Genomic DNA, 23,243 nt, shown 5'->3' on the forward strand with positions numbered 1-23,243 from the left:
ACAAACAGGATTAGTTTATTTTCGCGCCAACTAGCACTGAATTTTTTGAGCTCAAAATGTCTAAAATTATCTACGCAACAGTTCCAGCGAAATATACTGCAATAGATCTATTTTTTATCATTCGGGAGACGCAAAACGATTGTGGAAAATTCGGCCGGGCGGGGTTCATAGAAAAAATCATCATACGAAGCTTATTCTTTTCCTCTCAAATCAAGCAAAAACCAATAGCAAAACGAAATGAGGATGAGTTTTTGGTAAGGGTAGAAGATAAAAATGAAGCAGATGTTTACAGGTTCTTTTACCAGACGTCTGGGCTGCTTAACCAACGGCCGATTCATTCCGTTCATCTTGTGATAGAGGCCGCATGCATTGCACAAATAGTGTCCAGTTCCGTCCCGGCGCCAGAGCGGAGTCTGAATCGCTCCACAATTGACACATTCTCGTCCCTCGGTAAACAAGTCCGCCTCTATGCCCACTTTTGAAAGGAAAGACACAAACAATGATGATAATAATGATTTGGTAAATTTGACTTCTTTGTACAATATGAGAGAGAAAATTATTTACACGTATACAAGACAGTAGCTAAAAGTTACATTTACTTTCCGTTTAATTATACTCTACAACCTATGAAACCACCCGGTCCGACTGTTCTTTGCGTTTTATTCTATTTCACGCATAAGCGCCTCACGAGTTCAAAAACCTACAGTGGCCTATTTGCATTTATTGTATCCTGCATGCTCTGCACCGCTGTTTTTTTTGCCAATTTCTACTTTCCAACCGACCGACCATAAAGCACCGAAGAAAAGTCCCCCATCGTCACCATTGTCACCGGTGACGAAGCTAGGATATCTGCAGTCTCTGTTAGAGTGTGTTTTGGACAGTTCTTAAATAATTTTTCTGAGACCTAATGCTTACTGGGTGATAAGCATGGAATAGTAATCTTAATGGAGATGTATTTCAAAAGAAATTATATAATTCCGGCAACCACCCTCTTACTACACCTATGCTTATGGTGACATTTTTCAGCCTCAGGAAGCAAATGGATCGTGTGTTTACCATGCATATACTTTATGCTTTCCCTCCTCTATACTGATAAGAACGAACCAAATCAAACCTTCCCTTCGTTTTAAAAAAACGTTCCATGCTGGTTATGTGTGTGTATACCATAAACCACTTATGTGCCCATTGTCCGTGAAAACATGGCACCACCATCACCAGTGTCTACAGCTGAGTGAAGCGGGGCAAATAATTACATTTTATGTTTTTTCTCGATTTCTGTTATGGCTCAAGCTACCGCCCGCAAGAAAACTAAAAAAAATAGCATGCTTTCCCCCGGGAAGTCCTTCCGATCCCCGGAGTGAACATTACTGTAGGTATTTCCGGTTTATGGTTTGTTTCTGTTATAACAACCGAATAGCATCTTGTCTAGCGGATGCTATGACTAATTGAAGAAAGTTGAGCAACATACTGCATGAACACGATCCTACCATAGAGGTAACTCTAAGACCACTGGGTCCCGAAGAAAATCATTATTATTTTTGGCTCACTCAGTACCAGAACAACGGTCCCAAGCAGTCCCAAGCTATTTCACTCACCCCTGCATGTTCTGCATGAATCCACACACCCCTGATGTTATCTGTCAAATTTTCATAGCGAATCAAAACAAACATAGTGTAGTAATAGAATTTCAACTAGAATAGGGTACGTTAATCGTTTGCTTGGGACCAATAGGCTACTAAAGTGGTGAGCCAATTTAAAATCGTTAGTTTCGTATTGATTGTTGATCCTACTGAGTAACCCACATTTTGAAACACACACAAAAACAGTACGACAAATATTTTGCTCAACGTGAATCGTTACAAAGAGTAATCGAACGGTAAGGTATTGATGATAAATTATTTAATTGAACGATTTATTATTTTTAATATATTATTAGCAAAAATTCTATCTATAAAAACAATAGCTTGAAATTGAGTGTCGGTTTTTATTAAGACTCAACTTACACACCCAACCGGGGGATGTAGGATTTGCTTACAATAATGAGGAATTCATCATCGCAGGATTTTAGTGGAGACCGCATAAACGGAGGATGAGATAAACCGAGCTGCGTTCCATTGTAAGAAAATTGGAGATAGAAAAAAGGTTGCCAGTCGAGCCCCGAAACGTTAAAATTAGCAGACTTGTGCTTTCTCCACTGCTCTCTCCATGCTTAGGAATATGGATAGGCTAAAAACGTATAAGAAGCACTCATAGTATGATAATTTGATTTTGTATGCTTATTCTGCTGAACTGGAATTGGAGAGAATCGAAGCAAGCGTGTTCGTCGTTCTGCAAAGCTATAAAGAAAAAGCTTGCTCGACATCAAAAAGAAGAAAAAATCATTGCATCGTCTGCATGGTCCATTTGTATCGTCCCCTGCAGTATTCGCTGCGGAGGATGATAGGAAATGCAACTAACATTCAATGTGATAAATTTTTGGTTTGCGTGCATGCAAAAATAAGCAACGAAATTAAAAAAAAAAATCCGTTATAGTCACTTTAACGCAATGACATTTATATAAGGTCTGGGCCAACATATACATATATAAGGTCTGGTGTTAGAAGCAAAAATTTTGTAAACATTGCTGAACATCTCCGAACAGATAGAAATACGTCACTGCCAACAGCTGTTTCGTGTAAAAAGATAAACATTTCAATAAAATACGAACACCACTAAATATTTGCACATTTCACTAACACCAATAAGCCCTTTGGCCCAGACCTTATATAAAAGTCATTGACTTTAACGCTCTTGGGTCATTCGTGAATTGCCCGGGGTGAGATTTGAACTCGTGACTTTGGCGTGAGAGGTATGAATGCTAACTAATACGCCGAGGTCATCCCAACGAACCTCAAATGTAAAACGCAACCTCTTTCTATTTCTTGATTCAATTACATCAAAAAGTGATAATAATTAACTTTATCGCTAAACCTACTCTAATTAACTATATCGCTAAAACTACTCTATACTCTAAAACTATTCTAAATACACCATAAAAAAAACAACTTTCATATGTTTAGGTTCATAAACCATCAACCATACTGGAGGAACATTTCCAGGTGTCATGGATCCCCAAATCGTACTGGAGCCCACATCAACCGGTACTGGTACAGGCCGGACTCGATTATCCGGAGGCTCGATTAACCGGAGAAAATGGCTCGATTATCCGGAGTCATATTTTTTTACCTATCTTGCAAATTATTTTGCATAAGCCGCTTGGAAAACCGACTTTCGATCCGAGGACGAGTAACATACATCGTTCGACTCAGTCTGACAAGATCGGGAAATGACTATATTTTAGTGTTTGTTTGCCTTTGTTACAAAATCCGGCGTTAAGGGGTTTTGGATTAACTTTGACCTGAAAGGAATCAAACATATCATGTGCCACATTAACATACAAAAATTGAATCCCATGATGGTCCGTTCACTAATAATGTCACGTTTCAGGGAGGGGGGGGGGGGCGGTGAATGGCAACCGAACAAAATTTTTGAAGATCCGTAGAAAAAATGTACCAAAGGGCCTTTAACCCTCCGTTACTCGCGATGTTGTACTTTGTACAACACACATGAGTTTTCCATTGCCATTTTGTTGCTGAGTTACCAATCGATCTGAAACCAACGAGTATTCCTCAAAAAACTTGTTTTGATCTAAACAAGCTAAACTTTGATTACAGTAAACACCTACAAAATGCGGATAATAGGGAAATGGAAACCGCGTAAACTGTGACCATACTACGTGGGATTTGACTTAATAGATTACAACATGGAATATATCGAGATTCTGACAAGATAGAAAGTTACTATCTCTGACAAAGTTGTTCAGGAGATCATAGCCTTGTCACTGGCGGACAGTAGTTTAGAATTTTCTCACTACGTAGCGCTAGTATACATGTGAAATTCTCGCATGTGATATATCTCGAGATCTTCGCATTTTTATGGGTTAACTGTGATAAAATTTTAGCTTGTTTAGTTAAAAACAAGTTTTGTAATGAATACCCGTTGGTTTCATATCGATTGGTAGCTCGGCTGCAAAATGGCAATGGAAAACTAACACTGTTGTACAAAGTACAACGCGCGAGTACTCGTGTTATAAAAGTTGGCGCGAGTAACGGAGGGTTAAAGGGGGGTTTCGTGATAATTGGTCTTTTGGTGGCTTCATATCTGAAAATTTATATCAATTTTCTCATCTTATTTTGTAGTTCAATTAATTTATTCATCATTTCAGTAAAAACAGTAGTTCATCAGTAAAGTGATTCAGTAAAAACAAAGAGAATTGCAAATTTGATCATAAATCAATCCTAATTGACTATTTTATCAAGAATATTTCACCTGATTTCACGAAGTAAAAACTGCCATTCCAACGGCAATTGGTTTTCATCAGCCCATGTGATGATAGTGTCAATACTGTTCAGCGCTGATTGATCTGGAACTGGTTCGTACTCCTCATCTTGGTTGTCATCTGCTGTAGAAATGTTTGAAGTTTCATCCAGAGTGGTGTTCGTCACGCTTTCTTCTTCATGAAAATGTGAATCATGGTTAAGAACAGCATTGACTATGTCAGCATCAGACATGACATTGAATTCCGCATTCTCGTCTTCATTTTCGCCTGCAGCGGCTTCGTCAGTTGAATTGTTACACTATCATCCCTAGATCACCGGAACTCATATTTGCAATGTTAATATTTCAAAAATATTAATGGAAAATGGTTGAAATTGATCGAGTGCGTCAAGTTAGGAACCTCGTCATATATGGTGCCTTCACGGTAGCCGTGATTTTTAGTCAAGCTTAACTTTGTCTCTACACACTCGTGAGAGTCGCGAGACTACGATTTTTCTCAAGTGGAGGGGTCCCATGGCGTGGTTGGCTACACGTTCGCTTCTCAAGCGGATGGTCCATGGGTTCAATTCCATTGATCTTCTTATCGAATTTTGATGTATTTTAATGTGTCTCATGATAGGTTATTATCCAAGTCCGATTCTGGTCACTTTTCTGGGGCACCTGGAACTTGTCCGGAAGTGACAATATGGTCCAAGGTACTTAATTTTGTCCACCATTGATCTGGTTATCGAATTTTGATATAATCTGATGTGTCGCATGATAGGTTATTATTCAAGTCTGGTTCTGGCCACTTTGCCGGAGGCACCCGGAACTTGCCCGGAAGTGGCCAATATGGTCCAAGGTACTTAATTTTTGCCACCATTTATCTTGATATCAAGTTTTGATTTAATTTGATGTGTCGCTTAATGGGTTTTGTTCCTCTCAAGTCAAATTTAGCCTCATGGCCCATAAACGCCGGAACTTGTTCCGGCCATATCTACAAAACTAGTGGTCCGATTCCATAATCCTTCAATAGCGTTCAATGGGACCACTAAAAACATTAAATGAGACCACATAAGACAAAAAAATTTTTTTTTTGATGGCTCGATTATCCGGAGGGCTCGATTATCCGGAGTGAAATTTTTTTCAAGACTCCGGATAATCGAGTCCGCCCTGTACAATGTCCCTAGCAACATAACATAGTCAAACAGATTCAATGAGTCCATGAGTTACGGTCCATTTCTTTTGTAAATAAGATATTCTAAGTGTTCACATTCGTCCAGGAGTTTATATCAAATGTTCTACTAGACCAGTTCCTTAACAACGAAATACGATCAATAGGGTGGGTCAATAGAGGTGTTCATAATATCTATTTTACTCCACCAAGCCCAATCGATTTCAAATCAGGTTCTGATAATTCTCCTAAAATTTGAGCTCATTTGGATGTGAACTCATGCTGCACTGGCCCTTTGAAGTTTATATGGAAATTACAATGGGAAAAGTGAACGTTTTGTTCGCATCGTTCCAGCCCTTTACCGTAATAACATACGGAAAAGTTTATTATCTGTACTATTGTTAAATTTTCCCAGCTACAACTTTGTTCAATACCGCATTTTAATTGAACGTCAGGATAGTTAGTGATCAATTGATTACGAAGATGATGTTCTTCTGACATAGGGCAAAGATCTAATTTTGGGCCTACTAAACACAACCCGCTCTTTGCCTCTATTTGAAGAGTGGATTTTTTCACAAAATGGAATGTTTTCACTGCAGATGACTTATAAATTTATTTACCTTTCCCTACGTACCATTAGATTTGATAAAGACAAACAAATGGTTGAGATATTGTTAAAAATCTAACACTGCTTCTTGACCCCAAACTTGGCTCACGGATTCTAAATTAAGCCCAATGCATTGAAACGCCATTGAATTCACTTCGGCCTATTGGATGAAGATAAAAATTGATTCGGTCGGAGCGCTTCTTTTCTTCTTCTTTCCTTTATTTAACGTCGGTCTCTGTTCCGCAATCTAGTGCCAATCACCGACGGACATCGATTGCCATCCATTGACGGCAATCGAATGTGCAGGAAGGCAGCTTCCACACCTGCGTAGGATATCGCACCCATTCAAACACACATGGGCCGGGACCAACGGCTTTACTTCCTTTCCTCCTTCGGACGTGACCAGAGATTTTTATGCCTCAGAAAAATCCCACCGACCCTGGCTGGGATTGAACCCAGACCCATCGGGGTGTTAGAAAGCAGTCACACTTACCACTACACCACCGGCGCCGGCTAAGCGCTTCTTTTGTTTTTGAGAAAAAATGGGTGTAAACATTCATATCACGCGATCTCATTGACTTCGTTCGGTAGCTTTTGAATTACCAACCAAACGCATAATTGACTTGTAAACTCTGAAACAATAGATTTCCCAAGTAACATTTTACTTTTTATGCAGTACTACAAGGCTATTATAATGCAACATTCATAAAACCCTGGTGAAGATAGCTTTGCCTTTATTACATCCACCAAAACCTCATTAAGACTAGAATCTGTCTAGTTGCCCGAGCAAAGTGTGAGATCAAATTGAAAACTAAATTTGATGTTGTGATGTAGCTGATAATGATTACTCAGGTTGCTGTCGTTTTGGTCGTTTTAACGGTTAAAATATCAAAATGGAGTGCAACAAACTCTTCCTGTGAGATCACATTGAAAACTAACCCTGCTATCAGTGAGAGCAAACTGAAAACTAAATTAGATGTACATTTTTCCTTTTCATAATAAAACGAGTAATTTGATATTATGCTAAGGCATTGAAAACAGACTCGCAACAACATTTTTTTGAAGAGCAAATGCACAGTAAAATAAAAAAAAATTGTTATCAAATTTGTCAATTGCGTAAACTGAAATCAAATTATGATTTAAGTTTGATGTTGATATCAAAATATGATTTCGATTTGCTGTGTTATACGACGAAAACGTTGAGAACCATTTGAAATCCTTATTACAACTACAATAAAAGCCATTTGACATCAATACTTGCGCCATTTGCCATAGACGCTTGCTAAACGCACTGAAAATAAAGCATCAATCAAGATAAAAAGGGATCCAATCTTGCCAAATGCATTGTTCAAAATTGAATCTGTCAAAAATCTTCCTAAATTTCCTCATCATTAAAATGAAAGAATTTCCAGAATTATCAAAACAGTTCTCATTTTGTGGTCTTTTTTTACGAGACAGAATGAATCTAATGTGAAATGTGCTTCGGAAGATCGAAAAAAATCAGTCCGCTTTCCGAAATTGTTGATTGTTATTTTTAATTTAGGAAACAAAGTATAGTTATTTTTTATATTAATCATTGCATCCAGCCAAGATAATTTGATGATTTTCGTTATATTTATTACTGCTCATTGATGAATTGATGAGATTAAAATTATTTTCAAGCAAAAATATCTTGAAAAAGTAAGACAGTAAAAAAACAAATGTAATAATATGGCGTTGGCATAAACATTGAATTTTCATAGGCCAATTGTGAAAAAGCTCAATTTCCTTTCATAAAATCGCTAACAAATGCAAAACGTTCGGCTTTAATGAAGATAATTTGCAGACTGAATTGATTTTATCTGATCCTATTCCGTCCTAAGTTAAACGTTAAAATTTGTTTATCTTTCGATAGTTTTGTTGTGCGATCATTGCACCGAGCTTCTACTCCAGCGTTGGATCTACATGTTGCGTAGCATCCTCAATAAGGGCGATTATCATCCATTGGAAGCAGTTAATCAGGAAGCGTATAACTTGGAACAGGTGGAAGCTCAATTGTTCCCAAAAAGTTTCCCTTCTCCCGGATGATGCGAGAAAGTTAATGTGCGCTTGCTTGGATTTTTTGGAACAGTTGACCCTTTCGCCGAATGAAACCACTGCTATGGTTCGGAAGGCAGCTAATTTTCAGCTGACTGACAGCTTCTGAAGTTTCCTGTCGGCAGTTTTCCGCAGTCCCAGTTTGGCACTGATGCATGTTGTTCGGATCATCATCGAAACTCAATTTCTGGAGAAGTCTGCTGGAGAAGTTAATCTGGTCTGTTCTTATTCAGAACGTCACGAAAACGCCATTGACAATATTTGTGTATTCCCATTAATTTTAAGCATCTAATTAGACGGCTTCCTGTGCTTCGTGAACCGCATTCACTTCACTCTTCTAAGTCGACTGCTCTGTTGTTTTTGTCCGGTCTTAACGGAGCTGCTGGGCCTCCCAGGTAATTATGGAATTGGATTTCTTTTCACTTCCGTCGACAACATGGATAAAATTGTTCTTCCTACTATCGCTAGTATTATTACTCGACTATACTTCGGTATTTCCTTGCGATTCTGCTTTTAAAAGCTTCAATCGATTTATTTTTTTCTCTATCTCTAGGCGGATCCATATTTTTAGTTTAATTTGTAAACAGTAGGGAGTTTTGTGATGCACTTTATTGGCACAAAAAAGCAGCAATATATGCTTTTTGTTCCCGTTTGAAACCGAACGGTTTCATAATTGCTTTTATAATGATAAAACACCTGTATGGAGTATTTTGTCGTGACATCATTAAAAAAATAAAGGTTTATGATTGACGAACTCAACAGTTTTATACAAGGAAACAATGCTGCAATAAAATCATTTTTTTAAACCGGCCCTTTTTGACTTTATTATTAAAACAGCAAAATGCTGAACAACTAACTAAGAATGTTTTGCACTATTAAATGCTGTATTTAAAATAAAAGATTGCTTAAAACCACAATAAATCAGTGCTGCTATATTGTTCCTTGGGTTATTAAATGTGTTCTGCTCGATAGGCCCAAAATGGGCGATTAGACCGAAGTAGTGCTCTACCCTACTACATCAACTGCTCAGCAGACAACATTGGAGTGCTTGGCGCGAAGTATAGGACAACAAATCCAGGCTACTATGTCACAAGTGAAAAGTACATTATTACCCTGAAAGCAAAGAAAATTGTCGGCTTCGAAATTAATTAATAGCTAATTAACTTGAGGTTTGTGGCCTCCCTTAGCTATGTCGTTAAAAGCGCAGCTACAAAGCAAGACCATGCTGGAGGTGGCTGGGGTGATTCTCGCTCAAATCTAGGAATTTTTCGGATTGGAGAGTTTGGCGACTTCCCTGGGCATTGAGTATGGTTGTACTTGCCACACAATTATACTCATGCAAAAACGATACAGGCATCGAAAGCACTCAATTGGTAACTGTAGAAGTCCATCTAGAATACTAAGTTGAGAGCACGCAATTAGCTAATATTCAATAAACAATAAGCTTAAAATGTGACAAATTAGAAAAAGGAACTTGATGTTTAATCAATCAAATTAGCTGGTAAAATTTCCGGTATTTGTAGTCGCTCCGTGTTCCACACAAATACACCAATCCTTTCACTCCTAGACTCTTGATCTCCAACTCATCAACACTCTTAGCTTTGAACCAATAGCACATTCCCTTTTGAAGAGTTTCAGACACAAAGCGAAAATAGTTAATTTTTGAATCGACCTGCTCCGATTTGTAAGAAACTATCCGTAATTATTTATTATGGCCAATGATTTACATTTTTGATAAAATTTGGTCATTTTGGACCATGTATAATTTACAAAATGGCGTCATTGAAAAGTTTCAAAAATTGAGGCACGGAAACGGTCTGAGACAAAGTTGTACAGGAAAAAGTTTTTCTCCGATCAACTAACAATTTTTTTTTTATTAATTTTAAGGTGAAGTTTGCCGGGTCCGAAAATAAAAATTTAGTTTTGGCACGTTTTTATTTTTTTTAAATTATTCAAAAATCCAAGAAAATTAATTTCTTTCTTGACACAAATAACATGTAAATATATTTTTTCTATCTTGTCACGAAAAAAAATGGACTCTCAGAAAAACCGAAAAGTCGATTTTTGTGATTTTTTGAGTCCATCTTCATGCCATGATGACAAAAACATTTTTTGCACGTGAATTTTCTTTAGAAAATTAAAAAAATGTGATTTTTTTTTAGATTTCTGATATTCTATTCCAATATTCCAATAAAACCGAAACGCAATTTTTTTTTTAGCGGTAAACTTCCCCTTAAGTAAACATTAAAAAAACATAAATGTCTCAAAATGCCCATGCCAATTTTTGAATAAAAAAACATAAAAAAAAGCCTTTGCAAAATTCAAACTTTTGGAATCTTTAAAATCATAGACTCTTGAAAACTGACAAAAATCGTAGAACAAGAAATTGGGTTAGCGGAATGCTTAAATAAAACATAAAAAATGTTATCTTCCAATTAATTTAACCTTTGACTCAAAAGTTGATCTTTTCGTGAGTATGGTTTTTTGAGTGTTTCTCATATTTTTCATTTTTAAAAGTTTAACAAAACATACAATTAATAAACATGTACTTAATTTTCGATTTTTTTTTAATTTTTTTTCCTTGATTTTTTTTTCCGTCGATCTTGTTTTCCGTGGTTAGCACCAATGCTACCGACGCCAGGGAGGCAGCTTCCACACCTGGACCCTACCTATCGACCCATCAACTCATGAACCGGGGACCAACGGCTTTACTTCCCTGCGTGATCAGAGATGTTATGCCTCAGAACATCCCAGCGGCGCCGACTGGGATTGAGTTTGAATTTTTATAAGCTTTTTTTTATTAAAAAAAAAGCAAGGACATTTCTAAATATTCTGGATAGTTTTTGGAATTTTTACTCAACATCACCAAAAAATTTTCAAATACGCTTATTTGATGATTTTACAAAATCCAAAAAAGAAACTAATTTTAGCAAAAAAGTTAATCATTGTCCATAACAAACAACGAGTGTTGAGATGTTTCAAAATATCAAATTTCATCAATGCCAAAGATCACGTTTGATTTTCGTAGACAAAAATCAACAATCAAACAACTGTGATTGATTTTGCAAGTTGTGATATCGCAGCTTGGAATATCAAGCTTACAAAACTCACCAGCTGCAAATCTCAACAAGCTGTGGTGAGACTGAGTTTCATGATTTTTGCTTTAAACCCGAACGCAACCGAAACTTCCATAACGACCGGAAGCAGTCACTTCGTGTCTGCCATCGATGAAAAGTAAAAAGAGATAGCAAATTATACATTCTCTTTCTAAGAAACCGATGTGCAACGGAATCAGTTTTGTGTTGAGTCAACTCTCAGCTTTATTTTTGCACGTTGTGAATAGTCTCGCAATATCAAAGGAGCTTGTAAAATCAATATCAATTATGATAATTTGTTCCACCAATATCACACGTGATATTAAGAGCGTATAAGAACGGAATAATATAATTTGATGGAAACAACTATGCAAAGTTGCATGCAAATCAGACAAGGTCGAGTTTTAACGATTCTTCATTTGACGTAGAACTGCTCTTTTGCAGCATGACGCATTCAGAGCTTTTCCATCTAGCAAATTAATTTTATGAGTTTTTCTAAATATTTAATTCCAAAATGAAAACCAACAGAAATTAACGGAAGCTGTCATGAAAACATCAGTTCCACTATTGTGTGAATTCGAATAGTGTAGGTTTAATATATTTCTCATTGGAATACGATAACATTTCACAATATTGATATAATCTCAATTACTACTAGAAAAACTGCTCCGAAATGCAGAAGATTAATATTAAAATTAAAAGGATAACTATTCATTAGCTTTAAATTTAAAAGGTTACCTAATAAAGATAAGATACATGTGAGACAAAATTGAGCGCCACTACGTGCCACAGACCAGATAGCCATTTGTTATCAATTTGAGTCATAAATAATTGGAGTTGGGCTATCTTTAGAGAATTTCGATCTTGACGGTTCGACTTTTTATTCAGCATTAGCATCGACCCACATATGTAAACGACCAGTAAAGGATCGATTATTTGTTTATGAAACTGACTTAAATTTAGCCACTTTCAATTAAATAACATACGTAACATGTTCTATACAATGAACGTCGCATCAGTCCATTGTGCAGACAAAGTCAGAATGTTAAGGTAGAGCACCATGTCATTGAATATCAGGCCCGGTAATGTCAAACATCTCGTCTCGTGGCGTATAAAAAAAAGGCATAATCTTATAAATACAATATTTTTAAATTGTTACATTAGTTCACTTTTTCCTAACGGCATCTAATTTGTCTTCCTGAAATGGAAAACTTTGGAGGCATATTTTATTAGATACTATTTTTTCTGTCGAAATTTTATGCATAGAACATGAAAATATGGACAATAAACTATACAAAAACACATTCATAAACATTTCATTGTGGCCATTTTGGCATCGCCTGCTTCACCTTGATTTCCGAAAGCTGCTTTTTCTCTACTGAATTAATGCTCTCTGAATATCAGTTAGTTAACTAGTTTATTAAAGTTTTATTTATTTGACAAAACCAATTTCAGTATAAATGTATCTAAGAAAGGACCTACGCAAAAGCCATAAGTATAGTTTTTTTTCAATAGCTCATTAGCAAACAAAAACAATCATTTGCTCCATTACAGATACCACACTTCTCTAAAAGCGAATTCGTTTATTATCGGGTGCGAAACCGAACTTTTTGTCAGTGCAAACCGAGCGAACTGACGTTTGTCAGAAAACAAGAAGACCCAATCTTGATCCCCGATCCAGGTTGGAACTGAATAATAAACGAATTCGCTATAAGAAAAATTGTTAAACATCATTAGATGGATTTGTCATTTGAAACTCTTTAAACGTTTCAGTTAGCAAATTTCATTACAAGCATTTAAGAGAATGTCAGCAGGTAGCTGATTCGTCTCTGGTTTTACTCAATATAAATGTCGTATACATTCTATGCAATGATGTAATACTGACAAACAAAGTATTCTTTATTCTGTATAGAATAGCATTGCATAGACTAACCTGCACAAAATCGTAGTTGGAACGAGCTCCAAACTGTTGTCAAGAAGAAGATTCACCTCAATTCGTTACTGTTGGATAGTAATTTGGGATTAACCACCACCCCTTAGATAAAAGATGCGTCCTCTTTTGACAGCCTAGAGCTGCCCTGGTCACATCCTTGCAACTGGTAGGGATGGGGAAGGAATTATTCTGTATGTACTGAAATGAGTGTGCATGGAGCTCCTTCACATTAGTTATTTAAGCGCTTCCTAAGCTTATCATGGCATGCCTTTGTTTATGGCGTGGTGCCGCCACACGGCGCATGATATTTATGTTATAGTTCTCTATGATATACCGTGCGGGACCGAAATTCGTACAGCACCGAAATCCGTACACCCGGTTGAATTTGTTTATTTATATGCATCATAACAATGTAAATATTATACATGAATACATATTCATGTTCATTCATGCATTAGCTTGATGTTTACGTCAACAATTAAGCAGAATGTAATGCAATTAAAATAAGAAAAATAAAAACCTCATCACGTGTCGGGCATTTCTGTCAATCGGTTGCGTTCTTAAGGGGGTATTCCCAATCTTTTGCCTTTTTTCGGCCTGTTTTTCAATTAATTTTTTTTCAAGGAAAATGAATAGTAATGCGCCTAACTCTTTGGGATTCTTGTTTATTGAACATTAAAGTTTACAAATAAATTTTTTTTGACATAAAAAAAGACATTATTGACGTCACAAAATGGTGGCAAACAGACCCCTGTTCGCCGCAAACGCCTGGACGGGCGAAGACTTTTCTCTGGAACGGCTTCATCTGAAACAGATTTCGTGATGAAATTATAATCTGCATAAGATTCTCTGGAGCTTCTCCCGTTGGCAGCAAAAAATCTTGCAAATTAACAAAATGGCGGCCATATGAAAAAACAGGCGATTTTTAGCCCGCTTTTTTGCAGCTTTAAGGTGCTTCAAACAATGTTAAATGTTAATATTTTTGGCTGAAAGTGGGAGAAGCTCCAAAGAATTTAATAAGGAACAAAATGCGCAAAGATTCAAGTCAATATCTCTTATAGTTTCTGAGAAAAATCTTCGCCCGATAAAAAAAATGTGGTTTCGAGAAAAACGCGTTTAAAGTTTTGACTTTAGTTAAAACCATTTGGGGGTTCTTACCATTAGTCAGCTATGCCTGGACACCGAATTCGCTGATCGGAAAACGGCTTGGGGGGATGAAAGTATATAGTCTAAAGTACAAAAAAACGTGAAAAAAAAAAATTTGATTTTTTGAAAAAAAAGATCGGGAATACCCCCTTAACGATTTTCTAAGAAAATCTCTCGGATTTACTTCCAGTTGTTAAGCGTATTTAAGTGATTTTTGCAAGTAGTTTCCTGAAGGTCGATCGGAAGGGTAAGTGTTTATCGTTTTTTATCTCAATTCTAAGCAATGGATCATTCATATGGTATTTATTTATCAAAATTATTACTGTGCGGATTTTGATCCATACATAACAGTTGATTCTAAATCCGTACACTTGTGCATTAACAATAACGATTCTACTTATCCAATGTTTTTCAGCAGATCATGGAAGCTAAATACACGCCGGAGGATTTGGAGAAGACTGTGGCAATGATGCGTGCGGGGAAATCTTACCGAGAAGCATTCAGGGATTTAGCCGTTCCATTCACCACCATAAGAGATGTCTATTGAATCGCTAAAACTCTCTTATTTTATTCGTATTGTAAATGTTATATTATTAATATCTTTTAATGAAGAGCGTCAAGAACCAGCCAAAAAGTAAAACAACGCAGCTCCCCTACAAGATATCACCAACACGCATATACAAATTAGGGAACATGCATAAATGACGTAGCATTTGAGGGGGGAGGTGGGGGTTTCAGAATTTGTGACCGGCCATGTATTGGATATAGCCAAATACGTTACGAGGGGGGGAGGAGGAGTCTAAAATTGATCAAAAATATGCTACGTCATTGTTGCATGCTCCCTTACAGAGAGCAGACAGAAATGGGCAAGAGAGCATTCCCAGCAGTAGCTACCAGCGAGGAATGACCGGAAATACACATGAAAGTAGAGCGGACGAAAATTGATAAAGAGAACGCAAAGAAACAAAGGATTGAGGAACGACAAAAGAAAAAGGTTGAGTGAGAGAGGAAGAGGAGGAAGAAAAGGAAGAAGAGGAAAGAAAGTTGGAAGCAAGAAAGCATTATAATTTGAAAAGGCAATGGTAACAATGGAGAAGAAGCAGAATAAAGCTGCGGAAAAGAAGCAATGATAGTTCTGCATTTTTATGATTATTACTCTCTTGACGTTTTAAATTAAATTAAGTTATAGTCGTAAACTTACCAATTTTAATTTTCATGCACAAAACGAAAAACTAATCCTTGATGTCAGTTCATTGTCTTTTTTGTTGGTTTCTAAGATGGTTGTTTTTTTTTTTTTTACTTATCCGCCATTAAAGGGCTACCATTTTAGGAACCGGTTAATTTATCGCTTGATGCCAGTGGGTTGGTGAAGCGTTTCCATTATCGGTGTATTAAAGATTTTTCGGCAGTCTTCTCTTCAGTTTGCTATTATTGATTCGACTACATTGTCCAAGCTACACCGCCCAGTTTAGTCCCGGTTAATAATGTTTTGTAGCGTTGAGCTGGAGTACCCCCAAGTTCCAAAGTATGCACGTTATCACATGTCAAATTTCAAAGACCTCGAATTTGTGATCAGAGGAAAACTCTAGTAAGAATATTTAACCCAAATCACTGGTATAGAATAAAATTTGTAGGAAATGAATCCTTAAACTTGATATTAGTTAGCACAAAAATCCAGAACAGTCACCTTCTTAAATAAAAAAAAATCAGTTACCAGTTACCTATCATTATGATATTGATCCTACAGCCAAAAAATTTGTTCTTAACGGCCGGAAGTCCAAGCTGGAGCACGCGATGCTCACTATGCCTCTCTTACCCTTATATCTCCAAAACTATCCTACTGAGATTTTTTTGGACTACATTTTTGGATTCAGCGCACGATTTTACATGGGAAATGACCATCAGCGTACAAAGTTCAAATATTCTGTAAACTAGTGTATTTAAACAAGTATAGCTGTTTTGGACTCCTAGCCAAGCAACTTCTAAAAAAAATACTTTATTCAAGATAGCAACATGTTTTTTTTTTCATTGATTTGGATCGATTCACTTTCATGTACGGATTTTGATTCATCCTCAATTGTACGGATTTTGATTCAATCGTAGAACGCTGTACGGATTTTGATTCAAGATATGTGCAATTTAAATACTTTTTTCTTATATTTAAAGGTAATTTTAAGACCTGGTGTTTGCAAATAATGGAAAAATAAAGATAAATGTGAAGGAAAAAGATGTGATACAGAGCATAATGTGATAGCATTATTTAGTATTGACCGTTAATGATTCTCTCGTGCTTAGGTGTACGGATTTCGGTCCCGCACGGTAGCCGATTTAATTTTCTATATCACAGTTCTATGAGTTTTGAAAAACAATTTTCAAAAACTATGAACTATGACGTAATAGTAGCTATGTAGTAGAAAACTATGACATAGTGCTATAAAATAGAATTTTCGAGTGTACACACGATTGACTTTTTTTGTGCGTTTTTGTTCGCTTAATGAACCTGTGCACGTCACAAAAAATAATTGCAGGTAAGCAAAAATGGATACTTCCGATAACTTTAGACAAAAATAGAAAAGAATTGACGCAGTTTTAGCATACCTCATCTTGAAGAGGCGAATTACGTGGAGAAGTCGTACAATCTGGACAAAATCGTGGATTGCTCGGCGTGAAGGCTTCGGAATCTAGACTAATCTTCTGAAGGAGTTGAGCGATGAAGATCCAGAATACTACCGTAATTTTGTGAGAATAACAAAGCAGGATTTTGATTATGTCCTGGAGAAAGTTTCACAGAAAGTTCAGGCTATCAAAAATATTGCTTTCCAATTCCTTCAATTCGATATTCGTAGTAGGTATAAGTTATAGCAAGCAAATATAGCAGAAACTAGGAAACTAGTCACATTCTATCATTTTCAATCGCTCACCACATATAGGAACGCAAAATTATATTCATACGAGGAATAATAAAACCCCGCTATCAAAATTAAACGTGTCAAACTGAGAACCTCATTAATGTTATTATAAGTGCCACGATTGCCATTTTTAGAACAGAAAGCAATTCACACGCAAAACAATCGACTGATAGCAGACAATTTCGCAACCAGTTTTCAGGCGTTGCAACTGCCCAAGCAACATCAAAGTTGAGGAGGCACCTTTTTCCACTGGGCTTATCAGCGTCGCCCTTCTGTCGTTCGTGTGCATCGCCCATCACTCGCGCAGTTCTGGGTCACGCCTATCGACGGGGGCCGTCGAGGCGTCCAGGTGCTGAGGTTAACTTGTGTTTTGTTTTCTTTTGCCTCAAAATAATTTGCATAATACCTAACATGCCTATGTGAAAAAAAATAATTGCCTACCATACTAGTCGGGTGGAAACAGGATTTCTTCGGTGCTTCGGTACGGTTTAAAATCGTTTGTTTTGAATTGAAGTATAGAATTTTCAGAACCACTTACTTGCAGTCAGCGAGGCGGCAGCCGAGAAGGCTGTCGTTGATGGCACGGTGGAGGATGTCCGTCGACCATTTCCGGACGTACTGGATGAAGCAGTGCTGTATGCGATTGCACCTGTTTCGTAGTGCGATGGCCATGTGTCAGCCTATTTTAATTAGATTTCAAATAGAAAGTAGTTTGATTTGATTTACAGTATGTAATTGATGATTTTATTGCCAGGCGCAATTCCAACCCACCTGTTGACCATAACTGGACGAGATCGAACTGTAGTGATTGGCACGAGCAGCATTTGTACTCGAAGCGATCCTCTGGAATGCCGGCAGGCTTCCCTTCAGGTACTCATTCTCACTCAGACCTACTCCCGTAGGCCACATGTGTACCGATTCGTGAGTTGGACTACTGCTAAAATATTGCATTGATGTCACCGACGGAAAACTGCACCGGCTGTACGATGGACTGAAACGAAAACCGGAAAGATTGGAGACCACCATTAGAGATTTTACTCTCGAAGCGTCAGGGAAAATCGATGTTTAGTATTCATCATATTTGCCCAAACAACAAGCAAATACTGCTGAATGGGTATCAAATGAACGGATTGTTTCTGTTCTGGCACCGCCGTCGTCGTCGTCATTCAATTGACGCCTTCCCCCTGCTGGATGCTACTGAATCGTTAAGAAGTGAACTTCTTCCTTTCCTCATGCTTTGTCAAATCGCGCGCGCATTATGCAGCTGGGTCCCCATGATTCTCGCTGTGCGCGAAATGCTTAGTGGAAGTGATCCGTCGTGACGGTTTTGTTTATAGTTTGGAGTAGGTGGAATTATTCGTAAACAAAAACATCCTCTGTTTGACACAAGTGGTGTCACCCTAACTATAAACTGTCTCTGGGATTTTGCAGCAGCTGCGGAGCTACTGATCCAACAGGGTATGCAGCGGAGTTCATTGCATTTGAACCAGGAAGTTGACCATCTGATGAGTGTGGCAGACAGTTAAAAACATGCTTATGCAATGCGATAATTGCAGTTCTTGCAAGGGATCAATTGGTAGTCAGCAATTTCACTATTTAGGTACAGTTAAAAATAATTACTATGAAATGTCTTATAAATCCATGTCCAATTTAATTATTATTTTTTTTTTCAGAATGTAGGGTTGTTTTTTGGTTCAGGGGTTTTAACCGACTCCGAGTCCTAGATCAAAAGCTTGGATTCATATCGAAAATAATGAAAACCTTCAATTTATATACCAAAACCATTAAATTCTATTCAAGACAGTACAACGTCTTTGTTAGAGCAACTGGCCTTAAACTTGATTATTTATTCCGTTGAAACCCATATAACGATGCAGTTACGCTTGAAATAGATTTTCATAAATATATCGAATATACGAGCATCTTCAATGTTTCAATGACGAATTAATAATAATATGTACTAACAACAACTTTGTTTGAAGATTAGGAATTCATTTAAAATAGTTGATAAATTAGTCGGACGTTATAATGTCACTGAAATATTTATTGATCCCAAAATTTTAAAAAAATCTAAGTAACTCGATCTAATTTTTTTTCCACGCCTCAGTTCTTAAAAAGAACCAGGGCTTGCGTTTTTTGTTTTTGAAATTTTGAATCTTGGCATTTTTTTTCTAATTTCAAAGTCTTCGCAGCTCCTTAACTTAGTATGTCCAAAGTTCTCAGTGTTGAGTGTTGGAAATCAAATCTCATCAATGCCCAAGATCACGCTTGATTTTCATAGACAAAAATCAACAAGCAAGCAACTATGGATGATATAACATTCTAGGGGCTTTCGGAGATGAACCAGCCTACGGCTGAAAATACCATAAATAAAGAAAAAAAAGGTGCTGTAACAAAACTCACCAGATACAATTCTAACCAAATAGTGGTGAGTTTGAGGAGTTTCATAAGTTTTGCTTTACAGTCGAACGTGACCGGAAACTACCGTCACTGCTGGCAGCAGTAACTTCGTGTCTGCCATCGGTGAAGAGTAAAGAAAGACAGCAAACTCTCTTTCTAAGAAAACGATGAGCAACGGAACTATTTTTGTGCTTCAGCATTCAGCGCAATATCGAAGGAGCTTGTAAAATAATAATCAAGCATAATAGGGGAAATGTAGGTAATGTCGGCCTACATGTCCCTAATTTGGGCCCATACATAAATTCAGCAATCGACTAAATTTTCAATAGCGACCAAAAATATCCATTAGTACCGTCCTAATGACGCGTTCATCTAGATAAAATTGGTAAATAGCAGACTTTTAGCGATGGGCCCAATCTTAGATCCATAGGCCAACATTAGAGCCATTTCCCCTATATTGTTCCAACATCACGTGTGAGAGCGGAAAAATATCAGATGATTGATGATTTTGCCAACACTGTTTTTCGATGTCTAGGATCTTGGATCTTGGAAACGTGTGTAATCACCAACGTTTTGTAAACTGTTTAATGCCATAGATTCAGCCAATTTTTCCAAACCCCACCTTAAAAAACATACCTACCTACCTACCTACGAGATCTTCAACACGCCCAAGTTTTGAAAATTGACTCCAGCTAGTACTTTACAATGTTATCTATGTCTGAGATTTTGATGTTTTCAAAGGCCGCACTTGTTGAAAACTATTAATTTGGCTTGATGTTTTCCTGATTACTAAACCTAAGACCTAAAAGTCTAAAAACCTTTGAAAATTTTCCAAACTTGATATTTTTAAGGCTATGGATTTTTAATTTGTTTCTGACCGAGTTGTCGTATTATTTATTATTCAAATGAATTCCAGGTATCAGAATCACAAAAAATGAAACAGTGTTAGGATCAAATCTTGATATTGTTTAGAAATGATCGATGTTCGGTCTAGGATATTTGAAAAATGTCTTATGCTGAAGAACTCCAAATGTATGTAATTAATCACACCAATGGCATTCGGTGTGAGTTACTAAAACCGTTTGTTTTTCAGCTTAAGTTTCAGCTATGCTAAGCTCTTCTTTGCTCATCCCAGAAAATATCCACATCCGTTAGTAATTCGTTGCAGTAAACTGACAGCTAAACTATTACCTAACTGTCATCATCTGCATGTATTTTATTATAGATATAATGTTCCATACAGGCGATAGACGCCTTTGTTTTATAACATATGTGAGTGTCAGTTAATCACGTGCTCCTGTCGACTGAGATAAACTTGTTTTGAGGTAAGGGACTGACTTTAGACGATTTTTTTTTAACGATACTGAAACTTTATGCCAATGTCGGAGCCAAATTGGAATAATTTTCACCGAAACAACAGCCCTGGTTTTAAAATAGGAAAAAAAATCTATCACGGGCAGTATTTGGCAGTATCATTCTCAAAGCACATACATGGAGAAGATCGAATAAAATCACGTGTGAATTTGCAACCAAATCTAACGCTTGAGATTCTCATGCATTTTTGCACGCTCACGCTCACAACGCCATTTCATTCCATCATCAAATTCTTAAAATCTGGTCAAATGTCAATTGATGACATGCACATGAATGTCGGAAAATGTCCAGGTGTCCAGATCCTGAGCATGCTGTTAATGATCTTATTGTTGAAGTCTTAGTGGTTCAAAGGCTGAAGTCAGAATCTGACCACTTCCCTTGCTAATGTGGTACCACTTTCCCGGAGGTACAAGGAATATGTTCTGGTGAAGCCATTGTGCCTTGTACCCATTTCATAGATCTTCATTAAACATCGTAGAACTTTCGAAAACTTCATTAACATTCATTGTACTGTGTAACACTTCTGGAAACTTTCTAGAAGCGCAGCAAATTTTATAGAAGTTCAGCTAGGTTCGTAAAAGATCAACAAACCTTTTCAAAGCTCAGTGAACTTAACAGAACTTCAGAGAACTTTGTAGAACTTCAGCAAGTTTTGTAAAATTTCAGAGAACTTTGCTGAACTCCATCAAATATTTTTGAAAATTGGCGAGCTTTGGAGGAATTTAGCCAATTTTTCTGATATTCGGGTAATTTTGTTGAAGCTGAGTGATTTTTCTTTAACTTCATTAGACTTTTTTAAACTTCAGGGACATCGTAGACTTTGATTTTGTAGAAGTCATGCTATGTAGCAATTTAATGAACTTCGCAAAACTTGTGAATTTATTAAGGAACTTTGTGGAAGTCCAGCCAAAATTGTAAAGGCTCAGCGAACAGGGAATTTCGTAGAGGATTGATTTGGCAACTTACTGGAAGTTTTGGGAACTTTGTTTTGCCCAGATGCTTAAAAATAAATCGTAGAAAAGGATCAAGGTCTTTTCTGAAGTTTGAAAAAGGTCATGTATATTCTGAGATGTTGATTGAGAGAAGTTAGAAAACAAATTATTATGGAACCTGGAAGAAGTTCATGGAACTTCGCAGAAGTTGAGAAAATTTTCAAGAAATAAAGATAAGGGAACTTTGTAGATGTTCAAGAAATATTGGAGCTATTTTTAAGTTGGAACTTTTTAATGTCAGACTCCTTTGTAAAGATGGTTGGTCACCATGGCTCGGTGGCCTATTAGCAACAGCATTTGCTTACTGCCCAGAAGTTTGTCAATTTGATCCTAGGCACCTTTAACTGAATATGGTCACATGACGCTTTAAAAAATCGCATGTTGCGAAAGTGATGACATTCCCCCGTGGATATGCACAGGTGAAGACTATTGCTCCATTCGAACTCTTGGCCCACCTTTACTCTTCACTTCCTTCACACAATCATGGGGCATTTAACAATTTGCTTCTGCTTAATTGAAATAAGTCAAAGCTGAATTCTGTCATGTGTAAGATTAACTATTTCTATGCTGAACATTGCGATCAATCGGAGAATGAACGAGGCATTTACAAAAATTACAATGTTTCACATTCGGTGTATCAAATATTAATTTCAATGCTGAAAGGACGAGAAATCCATGAAGATTTTCATTCAAGAATCTTGCCCAAACACAATTGTAACATTTCAAACTCAACATTGCATTATGTCCTAAGTAACATTGATCAATTATCTTCGTCGAGTTTCTCTTTCGTTAATAACTTGAGCACATAACCGTTTCTTGTTGTGTTTGTCGTATTAGATGCTAGATAAAAGCTTATTTTATCTATCTGTATGCTGATTATAATAGGATTCAAAGAGAAAGCCGACGGCTTAGGACCTAATGCTTTTACATTCCTATCACATACACAAGCATTTCGATAATTTATTCATCATCACAGACTATTCACACTACTTACAGTTTAAAATTCATTCAATTCGCTATTCGCTCCACACAAGCACTATTGTCCTAGGTCAAATCTATCATGCAATTCATAACTTCATTATTTCACTGATATGTTCACTCATTCTACCAGTCTTAATTACGTGATGAAAAAATACCAGCTCAATAATACATGACAACCACCGCATCCCCACTATGAGCCT

General features: G+C 36.9%; 2 protein-coding genes across 4 annotated transcripts in view; both read right to left on the reverse strand.

Moving 5' to 3' along the window:
* Nucleotides 1–23,243, reverse strand: part of LOC135698664 (GATA-binding factor A-like) — a 444,653-nt gene that overhangs the window by 246,609 nt on the left and 174,801 nt on the right. The window lies entirely within an intron of this gene.
* LOC135698659 (box A-binding factor-like) overlaps nt 1–23,243 on the reverse strand; it is a 65,704-nt gene that overhangs the window by 7,817 nt on the left and 34,644 nt on the right. Inside the window, exons 3-5 of one of the 3 annotated variants that reach the window (XM_065218725.1) lie at nt 18,068–18,287; nt 17,835–17,976; nt 303–475 (exon numbers count right to left, since the gene is read on the reverse strand). In XM_065218725.1, coding sequence (XP_065074797.1) covers nt 303–475; nt 17,835–17,976; nt 18,068–18,287 — 535 coding nt within the window. Of the gene's footprint in view, nt 1–290; nt 476–17,834; nt 17,977–18,067; nt 18,288–23,243 lie in introns of all 3 variants that reach the window. The other 2 variants (XM_065218724.1, XM_065218727.1) reach the window with 2 other exon arrangements.

Source organism: Ochlerotatus camptorhynchus, unplaced genomic scaffold (assembly GCF_037179485.1).
Source record: "Ochlerotatus camptorhynchus isolate MF236.1 unplaced genomic scaffold, CSIRO-AGI_Acam_v1.1 ptg000093l, whole genome shotgun sequence".
NCBI classification, from domain to species: Eukaryota; Metazoa; Arthropoda; class Insecta; order Diptera; family Culicidae; genus Ochlerotatus; species Ochlerotatus camptorhynchus.